The sequence below is a fragment of the Halyomorpha halys genome, unplaced genomic scaffold, assembly GCF_000696795.3.
Source record: "Halyomorpha halys isolate HHAL.00 unplaced genomic scaffold, Hhal_1.1 Scaffold658.1, whole genome shotgun sequence".
NCBI classification, from domain to species: Eukaryota; Metazoa; Arthropoda; class Insecta; order Hemiptera; family Pentatomidae; genus Halyomorpha; species Halyomorpha halys.
The window spans coordinates 182,053-194,241 of NW_027110302.1; the positions used below are offsets into that span (position 1 = coordinate 182,053).

The 12,189-nt window shown below is 28.2% G+C and overlaps 1 protein-coding gene across 6 annotated transcripts in view; it reads right to left on the reverse strand.

The window, feature by feature from the left end:
* Positions 1 to 870: 870 nt before the first annotated feature.
* Positions 871 to 12,189, reverse strand: part of Csk (C-terminal Src kinase) — a 180,176-nt gene continuing 168,857 nt past the window's right edge. For all 6 annotated transcript variants that reach the window (XM_014427604.3, XM_014427600.3, XM_067048451.1 and 3 more), the window contains 8 exons: positions 11,386 to 11,605; positions 9,157 to 9,291; positions 6,114 to 6,250; positions 5,791 to 5,952; positions 5,023 to 5,218; positions 4,808 to 4,894; positions 4,639 to 4,731; positions 871 to 3,737 (listed from right to left, as the gene is read on the reverse strand). In XM_014427604.3, coding sequence (XP_014283090.1) covers positions 3,654 to 3,737; positions 4,639 to 4,731; positions 4,808 to 4,894; positions 5,023 to 5,218; positions 5,791 to 5,952; positions 6,114 to 6,250; positions 9,157 to 9,291; positions 11,386 to 11,605 — 1,114 coding nt within the window. In that variant the 3' untranslated portion in view covers positions 871 to 3,653. The remainder of the gene's footprint in view (positions 3,738 to 4,638; positions 4,732 to 4,807; positions 4,895 to 5,022; positions 5,219 to 5,790; positions 5,953 to 6,113; positions 6,251 to 9,156; positions 9,292 to 11,385; positions 11,606 to 12,189) is intronic.

Consider the following 12,189-nt stretch of genomic DNA (forward strand, 5'->3'; position numbering starts at 1 on the left):
GTGGCCAGTGCTTGTCAACAGAAAAGGCATACTGCAACACAATAATTCTAGACTGCACTGCGCAAGAAGAACCTTGGAAAATATTAATGAATTGGGGTGGAAGGTAGGTGCCTCACCCACCACACTAGCCTGATGTAGTACCATCAGATTTCCATTTATTCCGATTGCTTCAACACTTTCAAAGTGGTAAATGATTTGCAAGTTTGGATGTAAAAAATTCTATCTCTACATATTTTGCTAAAAAACCAATTGATTTTTATCGATCCAGTATTGGTAGTTGATAATGAGGGTGATTAGAAACATCATTGATTAAAAATAAAAGCTCGTTAAAACTTTACGTTTAAATTTAATGTAAGCAAACATTACTTTCCGGTCCCCCCTAAATATAAACACAAAAAGAGAATCAAAAAAATAAAATAAATCATCACTATAAGAGTGATTTTAAAATAAAAGTAGAGAATCAGCTGACATTTGAAGGAATGCAGGAAGCCAAAAAGGAGGTTGTAAAAAAAATTTCAGTTTAACTACATTTTATTAGCAAATTTGAATAACAACACAAATTAAAAATTTTAAAACAAAGTTCAACCAAAAATAACAATAAGTACATAAAGATATTTAGACTTTCATAAATCTATGCAGATTAAAAAAAAAAAAAAAAAAAAAAAGAAAGGAAGAAAAGTAATTACAAAGATACCGAAACACTCATACTTTCACTCAACATCTTAAATATTTATATAATAGAACATTTTATACACATTCTTTTTTATTTATGTACATATACACAATACATATAAATATATATACACAAGCAAACATTAAAAGAAAAAAAACACAAAAACAAAAAAAAAAATCCCATAATTTATATAAGGCTTATTTTATGAATTTTTATGATAGAAAATGTACATTAAACATGAAAACTTTATAATGGAATTTTTATTTTCGAAACAGTAACATGAGATTCGATTAAGACATAATATATATTAACACAGTCATTCAGTCATTAGATTCATGCTTTGTTAAACTGCATGTCTTTATACTTATTATGCCTAAATAAAGAAATAGAGAAAAGAAAAAGAGGAATGATACATAGGCACAATGGAAATAAAACTAAATTAAAAGTAACTATTAACTATGAAAATGTTAATAATTCTATCATAATTAAACTATTAACAAAAAGCAAGTGCATATTGCCTATTAACAACAAAATACATAGTTCTATCTCACACGCTAAAACAGTAAATGATGTGTATAACAGGCGATGGAACAAAAAATGTCCATATAATTCAATTAATTAATATATGAAAACTTTAATTTAATATTTTTTTTTGACAATGTTTAACAATATATAATTAAATATTGAAGGAAAACATAATTCAGTTATATTTTAAGAAATTTATTTCGATTACATATATGAACAATATATATTAGTGGCCCTTTAAATTTTGCTTTAGTATTTTAGCTACGGAGCTGTGTGGACGAGGGATTGAGCTCCCAGTATATTCAATAGTTTTCTGACACCTACCAATCCCTGTATAGTTATTTTATTTAGCCCTGTTTAATAAAATGGTATCTTCTAAAAACTATCTTCCAAAAAGATATTTTTGTGATTTGTTCATCACTGTGATAATAAAAATTACTTTAATTAAAATTAGTAGTTAAACAAAAAATTCAATGATGTTCTTAATTTTAATGTCTTATATGAAATGCAGAAGTTGCAACATTTACAGTTAGTAAGATACTGCATTCTTAATTAAGCAGGGAAGTATTAGACATAAAATTTTACACATCAGATCAGAGAATTTCCATTTTCACATCAAAAACTCTTAACTGGTTATATCATTAATTTTGATATATTTGTTTTTTATTATTATGCTGCAAGGATTCTTTCAGCAATTTATAAACATAATATAGTTCTTAAATGTTTTTCAGAAGCATTGTTTTGATTTTTTCAAGTTATTTCAAGTGAAATTTAGCAATCTTGTTAGATTTATAAAAAAAAAAAAAAAATGGGTTTTTTTCATAATGACATTTCAAAAGGTGAAAATCATCATTTATAAAACCTACTTTTTGAAACTGTCTTCCACTAATTTTAAAATAGAAAATAATTTATATATTATATATGCGATATCAGAATTCAGAGCTTTATAACCAGAATGAAAGTTTTATAGACTTAACAATTTATTACTAGCAAGCTATTATGAAAAAAAAAGTAAAGTATTTAGCTGAATATATTTTTTAGCATTTGTATTTTAATTTTAGATTTGATCCTTAATGTAACAGGTAGGTATGAAGGACATGGTAATAGTTATTTTTCTTATTTTTTTTAGGATGTATAATCCCTTTGCGTAATAAACAAGCACAATAATGAATCCAAATATATTGAAAGTGTGATGTAACATAAAAATGTAGACAAATAATGTCAATGGGTCGGACAAACTTACCAGCCAGTTTGTGGAATAAACATTTCAACAGCAAAATGACTTAAAGTGATTAAAACTAGAGCCCAATCCCAATCCCCCACAATGAGGAGGTTAAATTAATATGGTTAGGTTACACACTTTTAAAATAAAAGTGTCAAATGTACAATACAAATTGAAATATCACAAATGAACATTCAATTTAATTTTGTTGTGACATCATTTAAAAATTAGGATTCAAAAAATCCTTGAGCAATATATATAATAAATGGATGGATATTCTGATGCAAATGTTACCATTATTTACAACTAAGCACCAAGAGTAATCTAGTAATTTAGACGAAGATTTAGCCTACATTCAACTAAGTTAGAGTTATCATATTTTCCACACACGTTTTAACATGGATATTAAAATGTTTTATTCAGGGTACGATTAGTCCGAGATCTAGCAATGTGAATAATCTAATTATAAGTATGTCTATTTAAGTATTTATTTTTTAAAATATTTATTCCTAATTATCGTGTGCAATATTGCCTTCCTATAACCTTTACGGAATATTCAATTTTTTTTTATAATATTAGAGAAATATAAATAAAAATTTAATAGTTTTTGATTTAATTCAATCGCAAATCGCTGACTAACCATATGCTGAATTCAACCACATAAACGGCCAACCACCATTGCCACATACCATTCTTTAATTCACTAATTTCATAGAAGAATGCTTTATTTATATAAAGATGAAAATGTATTTTTATTTTTACTTGTTAAAAATGATATTACAGCAGTTTTAGTTAACCAACATAAACATATTTGGTAAAATTTAAATAAATTTTTTTTTTAAAAATTCAAAATGATGTTTGCTACGATACGGTTTTCCGCTCCTATTTTTTTGTTTAACTAAATAAGCATACATGATTAAAAAAATAAAAAGTAAAAACAAGAGGATATACAATAATATATAAAAGTGCATCCATTTCAATATTGTGAACAGTTTCGAATATTTAAGTACAGTAAATATATTGGGGAAAAAAGTGTTAAACAATAAAACTGAAAAACAAAATAAATAATTAATAAAACTAAAAGTCTAAGTATTTTTGAATTCTTAATACAAATACCGTATCACCAATGTTAGGAGCTAACTGTTTATATTGTTCCTTTTCGATCATTTTTTCAAGTATTTAGTTACTATTATTATTTTTTTTTTAAACAGAAAAACTTATTTTTCCTCTTTATTAGACTGTTATAGCCTTGAGTTGAACGAGTTTGACTTTGATTTCTCGAAAGCTTGGCCTCTTGTCTGGATGTAGATCCCAAGCCTAAAAAAAAAAAAAGACAACTTACTATGAATATTTTGAGATATTTAAGTTAAGCATAATACAAAATGATGTAGCCTGATACCAGGGCTAAGAAATTACAAAAGGAAACAAAAACAATTTTTATAGAAGGATAATAATTTTTTTTGGGTGAGGAAAAAAAAAAACTCAAATAATAATTAAACTATTTAATAAGGGCCAGCGTTTCGATCCATTTTGCAGGACTTCATCAGGACTATAATTACTATTATAGTTGAGTTTTTCTTTCACAGTACCCGGACCATCTTCCTTTTATATATTACAGAAGGTCAACCAACAATCTTCCAAAAATAATTTTTTTTTTTTTAATTACAATCTAACAAGTTTATAACAGTACTGGGATTGCACTAAGGTTATATTTCAAACACACTGAAAAACATTTGTTCATAAACACAGCCAATCAGATCACACAGTTACAATTAATCGATAATGTTAATTATTATCGATCATTTCATGACCGACAAGACAACCTTATTACAAAATTTTGATATTAAAATATTTTAAGAAGCTCTGAAGATTTTTTTTTATTACAGAAATTGTATATACTCATTCAGGCAAAACCTTAGAGTGTGGTTCAGAAGATTAATAAAATAGAACACACAATAAAATTCTTATTTCTGAACAGAAAATCGAAAAATTTCATAATTTTAAAATTTCAGCCTCTCTCCAGGCATTTGTGAGGCATGAGACAAAAATAGGCGTGGGAGTGACGAATCAACCCTATGAAAACCTCCGTAATACATCTTACAAGGCCTTGGACCTCCACGGTCTGTCTACAGTTCTATCTTCAGAATTCTTCCAAAGGTCAGGTGTGTTACTATTAAAGCAAAGCATGTTCTTCAATAGAAAATAAAAGATATAGTACCTGTCTCATGATCTCATAAACTTCTGGAGGACATCCTTCGGGTGCTTCCATCTTGTACCCTTTCTCAACATGTTTCACAACATCTGCTAGAGGCTGAAAGACAAACATATAAATTAATTTCCAAATTCTCATTACAGAAAGAAAGTTCTCCTTAAAACCAGAAACTTACAATTCTAGGATAGGGAACTCTTCCAAAAGAGTAAATTTCCCATAAAAGGATTCCAAAACTCCACATGTCTGATTTGTTAGAGAAGATCTGAAACAGATAAGAAGAAAAGAAATTATTAAAAAATAACAGTTAAACGATACAGCATTTATATTTTAAAATTAAATATTGTTTCCATGTTCCAGTAACCCAGTTCCTGAAATGAATTTTGGCCTTACACCATGTTTCAAAGCTTCTGGAGCAGTCCATTTAATGGGTAGTTTGCCACAGTCCAAGGTAAAGCTTTCTTCTCTTGCCAGGCCAAAGTCAGCTACTTTAGCCACTCCTGCTTCGGAGATGAGAACGTTGCGAGCAGCCAGGTCACGATGGACAACCTTTCTCCTTTCAAGATACTCCATTCCACTACAGGTGTCACTGTGAAAAAAACAGAAATAAATTTTAATATTACAGAAAAATATTTATTTATAAGAGAATAGGATGATACTACGAAAAATAATAAATATGAATATCACCACCACAAAGTTCAAATAATGAATGCGAATATAACAACTTTTCAAGAGATCAAAAAAGAATTAACATTTTACTTTCAAATCCTCAAAGCAAATAATTCTTTTATTTTAGTACCTTTTTACTTCTCCAAATCCCAAATTTTTACTTATAATTTAAAAAAAAAAATCAAAAATGTTATTTTTACATACATTACTTTAACCTGATAGTTATATAGTAAAAATTTATTACTCAATTTTTCATATACAATAGATCTTAATTTGAGCAGTAAAATCTTCCTGCCAGAAAATTGTTTCTGCAAAATTTTACCATTTAATAAACAAATGGTATTTTTTATTTTAAAAAATAAATGGTTGACCTTACTTCTGGGATTACCCACATAAAAACAGAATCAATCTGGATAATATAAAAATAAATGGTATATTTTTTTAATCAATTTAATGTTTAAAATTAAATCCAATATAATAGTAAAATCTTACCAAGCAAAGTTTATTTGGTGAGCTTTAGTAACATGAAGTCTCCCTCTCGACCTCAAATAATCGACCAGATTACCTTTGCCCATATACTCGGTCACTAGGGAGATATGACTTTTGTCAAATACAAGACCCAGAAGTTGAACTAGGTTTTCATGTTTCAATGACCTGAAAAATTACAATCAAATGTAAAAAAATCAATAAATACTAAGCTTTCTTATACAAGGAGTTTATTTATTTGTTTTTTAAGAAAAAAAAAATTATAGAAAATATTCTGTTTATACATAAGTATATAAGTAACAAAAATATATTCATTGTCATATTCTTACGTCATAAGCGAAGCCTCAGCGAGAAATTTCTGAGCAGCTTCACTGGAATCTTTTAGCATTTTCACAGCCACTTTTTCTCCTCTAAATATTGCAAGCATCACATCACCAAATTCACCCTTTCCGATAGGTTCTCGATACTGAAATAAAAACAAGCCATACAATATAAGTATGTCTCAGTACCTAAAGCTGATAGTATGAATTGAAATAGAGTCGACTCTCAAAAATTTGAGAACTCAAAAAATAATAAATAAATTTTTAAATAATTTAAAAACTCAAATTGTCATAAAACTATTTAATTAGAGCCAATGTATCGCCCCATGTTGCATGACTTCACCAGGGCCAAAAAAGATACAAACCCTTTAGTACAAGAGCCCAAGAGGAGAAAAAAGTCAGTTATCTCACCCCAATTTTTGATTACTTTAATGAAAACTATGTATAATTAATAGTCAAACTTGATGAGTCTGCCAAGTATAGGTAGGGGGAATAAAAAAATGGCGGCTGTCTCAGTGCGATAAAAAAAAAAAAATTTCATTCGGAGCTCTATATCTTATAAAGTAGGAACAGCACAAAAAAAACGTAAGAGAACGTCATTTAAAGAAGAGCAAATTTGCTAAAATAAGAGCCCTAATAGAGTTATTCACGTTAAATAGTTTTCGAGATATAGCTTTTCAAAAAGCAACATTTCTTAAAAATGTTGTATGGAACGTACTGAAAGATCAGTAGTTAGTGAATTTATTTTGAAAAATTTATATCTTAAAAACCATTTCACGTACAGATGTCTATTAGCACTCAAATTAAAGCTAGTTTAATGAGCTATAAAGTAGTTTATGATGTTTATTATGTTTATCTTCATAGAAGTAATAGTTTACATGAAATTTGCTAAAATAAATTGATTTATAGTTGACAAATTTTCATTTTATTCATATGTGAATATCATAAAAACTACTACTCCTACAAAGATAAACATAATTAACTATTTTATAGTAAATTTAACTAGCTTTAATTTGAGCACTGGCAGACATCTGTACATCCAATGGTTTCTGAAAAGAAGTTTTTCATAAATCAAACTTATTGTCCGAACAACTATAAATCAATTTATTTTAGTAAATATCATAAAAACTACAATACCTACAAAGGTAAAGGTCATAAACTTCTTTATAGTCCATTAAACTAGCTTTAATTTGAGTGCTAATAGACATCCGTAGGTCACATAGTTTCTGAGATATAGATTTCTCAAAATAAATTAACTAACTACTAATCTTTCATTAGATTTTTAATTAAATAGTTTTATGATAATTTGATTTTTTTCTTTGATCGCACTAGGACCATCATCTTTTTATTAATTTTAGTAAAAACTTAATTGAATTTTTTCCTCCTTTTACTATTACACATGGTCAATCAACGATCTTCCAGCAAGTTTTATCAAAAGTAAATTTTTTCAATTTCAACTTTTTAATTTTTTTAATGTGTACTATATTTTATGTATTTAAAAGAAGTGCATTAAGTAAAGTTTCAATTTTGTTACTAGACTTGTTAAAGATAACCGAATTCGAATAAGTTAACAAAAAACCTGAAGATTGCTTGCAGAGTGTCAAAGTGTAGTAAAATAAATGTTAAATATATGAAATAAACGTTAACAATTATATTGGTGAAGTATTTTTAGCATGAATATAGTTGGGAATTTTTCTTAACCTAGAATAGCTGTACACCAATATCAAATCAAGGAGTTCAATTAAAATTACGTAAATATCCTAGATATAGGATTTATATTTACAGATTTTATTTATGAAATGAAATAAAACGATAGATAAAAATAAGGAAAACATAAAAATTAAAATGCTACTGTTAATTTTCATTTGACAGGAACTGGTGGTTGCTTTTCTTTGTTATTTTCAACCTCCTCATCCTAACAAGCCAACAGTTCAGCATCAATTAGAACATGAACCAATAACAACCTTAACTCAACACAACGAGGTAGAAGTCTTTATCCATAATCAAGAGGAACATAATTTAATAATCGTCATGACTGTGATGACTGTTTTGTATTTTGTGTTTTGTTTTTTTAACAAACCATCACTTTTTAAAGTAGTTAGGGAACATTTGCTTCTTATAGAGCTTATTTCAATTTTACAGATTCAAAATACATGATTTGAATTTAACACAGTATGAAAACAGACTGCAAACTCAATTATCTTATTCACTATGTAAACAATCAACAGGTTTATAGAAGTTGTGAAGTTCGAACTTCAAATTATAGGAAGTGGAGGAGTCCTCACTTCAAATTATTAAGTGCTGAAAGCAAGATCTCATTTCCACAGCTTTAAATTACTTAGATGATAGACCAAAACACATTAATTCAAAAAACAAAGATATATAATACATATATATAATACATTATTACAATGATACTTATTACTATTACAAATGATATATATCAATTATAATATTTATGAGAAAAATTAAACCCTGTTTCACTAATCAAATTCGTTATTATAATAGCCTTTTTAAACTGATAAATTTTTTTAACTTATTCATAGCAGTTACTTCCATGATGGCAACTCTAATTATCGCCTTATAGATTTTATCCTCGCCCATATATGTTCATTCCAAAAATAAATTTATTTTAAATTTACAAACAAGCATAAGAACCATCAGACGAAGTATGCAGATATGCTAAAGGAAGTGGCTGTAATAATAAACAAAAAAATAAAATTTAAACAATGTTGAAGAAGGGCTGGTATAGATCAAAGGTCCATCTTAATAAAAAATTTAGAAAGTGAAAAAGAGTCTAATTTTTTCTTAGAGTAATATAATTGATGTAAAACACATTTATTTTAGTTTTCAAATTATCAAAATATAAAAATTATATACTGTCAATTATAAATGAAAATAATAAATGTAGGCAGCTTCGAAATTCATAGATCTGTTGAAAACTTAACATAAAAAAATTTGACCCGATTACAGATACGAACCCGAAACCTATTTAGGATAAGAAAGTAATAAAATGAAATAAATAATATTAATTATAAAACAATTCAATCACCTCCAATTCATGTTCTTGTATGACCCAGCCAGCTTCAACAAATTTTTTCGTATCTACACAGAAATCTTGCTTTCCTTGCTTAGGCAGACTTTTAGTCAACTGTGTACAAAGCCCATCGGCATCCTCTTCATAGTGCTGTAAAAGATAGAGATTGTTGAAATATTTAAAAATTAAAAGAATACAAATATGCTGTAACAGATATACTCAGTATGTACACATTATGTTAACCTACCACTAAGAATATAAAAAAAACATAAGATTTTACGATGTCTCAATCTTACTTCATTTATCATGTTGAGTAAATATCATTTTATTTGAAAATAAAGTCGTAAAAGGATAAAAACCTTTTGTTGATTGTTTTTACTATACTGGTGACCCAAACTATGACAGAAGTTAACGAGGATATTCCACTTCAAAATGAAAAGGATCCAGCATTATCACTAAAGGTATCTCATAATCTATAAAAATAACAACTTAATTTCATATTGCATCCACACAATATCATATCTAAAACCGAACAGGTCCTTAAAAAGCAATTAGTAGAACTTTTTCTAGGCATCAATGCCATCCATAGATGATGACCCCTCCACTTAATCTCCAGTTAAACAAAAGATGTTCTAGAAACTAAAAATCTAAGTTTTTGTTCTACCAATATAACTTTGGAGGTAGGATGCAAAATAAAATTGTTTTTCATGATGCTACACAAGAAAGAAAAGTATAAACACGAAATACTGACAATATTAAACAAAATTACATGAAGTTTTGTTCTCTTCTATAATTTCCTTTCCATATTAAGAATTTATTTTAATTCCATTTTGAACTACACAGATATTAAAAAATAATGAACCAATTCCGAAGCTTTATTTCCAATATGTAAGCATCTACATGGAATGAGACTCATGGCATTACGAAGAATTTGTTTTTAAGTTTCTAATAGCTGTCTGTACAGCAAGCTACTATGTCTTCCCTTACTTTGTTCATATGATAATCCAATTAAAAGCATGAAGCTAAGTTATGACAGTTTAAAAAACATAAATAGAAAACGTATAAAGACATAGAAGAGTAAAGGCCCCGCTAAGACTCCCGGGGAACGACGGCCCTATATCACTTTTGAAATATTAGCTTAAAACGGGAAGAGGAAACTTTAAGATAGTTTAATCGAGCAATATTTAAAAAGTGCCTAAAATTGAAAAACGGCGTGAGTAATATAAGTAAATAAATTTCAAATAATAAAAAAATACATTATTTTTCAGTGCGAAAATCCACTTCACCTTGTATTTTAGTGAAGAGCAAAAACTTATCTCAGCTCAGTAAAACAACCTCCCCATTCGCCAAGAATCCTATGATTGATCAAAATAAATTGTCTTTTTATATGTGATATTCAAACTAATTCATTATTTCTAATAAATTGATATGACAAAGCTGACAATGCGTTTGGTAATACATTTCCTCAAACGGAATCAAAAATTTTTTTAAATGAAAATTTCCAATACCCTATTGACAAAGTTTAAGTACAATAAGTTGGAGTTTCGGAGCCAGTTAATTAGTTTAATTGAAAATTTAAAAATAGCATTATACCTAAAAAAAAAACAGCCAAAGGATTGAGCAGCAAAGGAAGAATTGGCTTAAAAAAAGGTAAACCAAGTTCTCTTATGGAGACTGTTTTCTGGAGGATAGTCATGGAGTAGTCTTAATGAGTTATCTTGAAATAAATAACCCATAACAAGAGCATATTGGGGATCTTCACTTCAAAATTTAATTGACCAAATCAATTAAATAATATAATCAATAATAAATGAATATTTATGATATTAGCTATTAAAATTTAATTAGTCATATCATTTGAATAGCATAATCTATAATTAATGAATATTTATGGTATTAGCAATTAATTAAAACAGAATAAGATGCTTGAACTAATAGGACCATTTTGATGGAACATAATATGTATGGATTATACTTTAATTAATTATTTGATACCTAGATAAATCAAAAATCTCTGTGCCTCATATATTTAAATATAAGAAAACAAAAGGCAGAAATTGAGGAGAAATGTCCACATGAACATTTTTAAAAAAAAATTTTTTTTTTTGTAGCATGATAATGCGTCATCTTGGACTACAGTTACCATGGCAAAAATCTAGAAATTATTGGACCTGGGAGACAGTTATTACAGAAGAAAGTAAGAAGTATGAAAAATAGTAACTAAAACAGATTCAGCTCGCTTACCTCTACAAGCTGGGCTAATGTTTGGAAGAATTCTTCATCATCTATAGTCAACTGGTTGTCTTTATACTTGACTCGGTAATGTTCAACCTTCCCTTGGAAACAAACACATAGGGTATAGTCTCCAGGGAAGTTAGTGGATTCTCTGACTAGAAAGAGGCCATCTTCTCTCGGGTTAAGAAGGGTTTCAGCTGCTTCTCGGGAGATCTTCCCATGGAACCATCTGTGGAAAATATGTAATATTATATTAGAGAAATTATTATTATTTTTAAGATGATATAGCGGAGGCATAGTGAGAATCGATAAAATCAATGTCTTTAACTGCATCTGATGCATTTTAAGAGAGAACTGAAGAAAGGAAATAAGACGGATATAGGTGGTGAAAACTCTCTTGTGTCTGCTGTCTGATGACGGGTTTCACCAGTTATCCTATTGTCACTAATAAGTTAATGGACCTCAGTCAAGTCTGGCACTGTTTATATGTGTTTGCCATCTTTTCAGATGTCCTGCCATGGTTAATGTCTGTAATAGTGGATTAGTACAGTGTTAGATGCTATCAAAGAATTTGATGTGGCTCCGATGAATTCTGTCACTGTCAGCAGTCCGAGCGATATATGAATGTAGTCAGTTTTCACTCTTTGTAAAGAAGAATGCTTCACGATACATTTCAGGATAAAATTAGAGAGATAATAGGAAAATACTTTATTAACAAGCAATGCTGCCTAAATACATTGGGTAGCTATACATAATTATGATTTCTTTTAACATTTTTTTACTTAAATAATAAAAGATTATGAGGTGTAGATA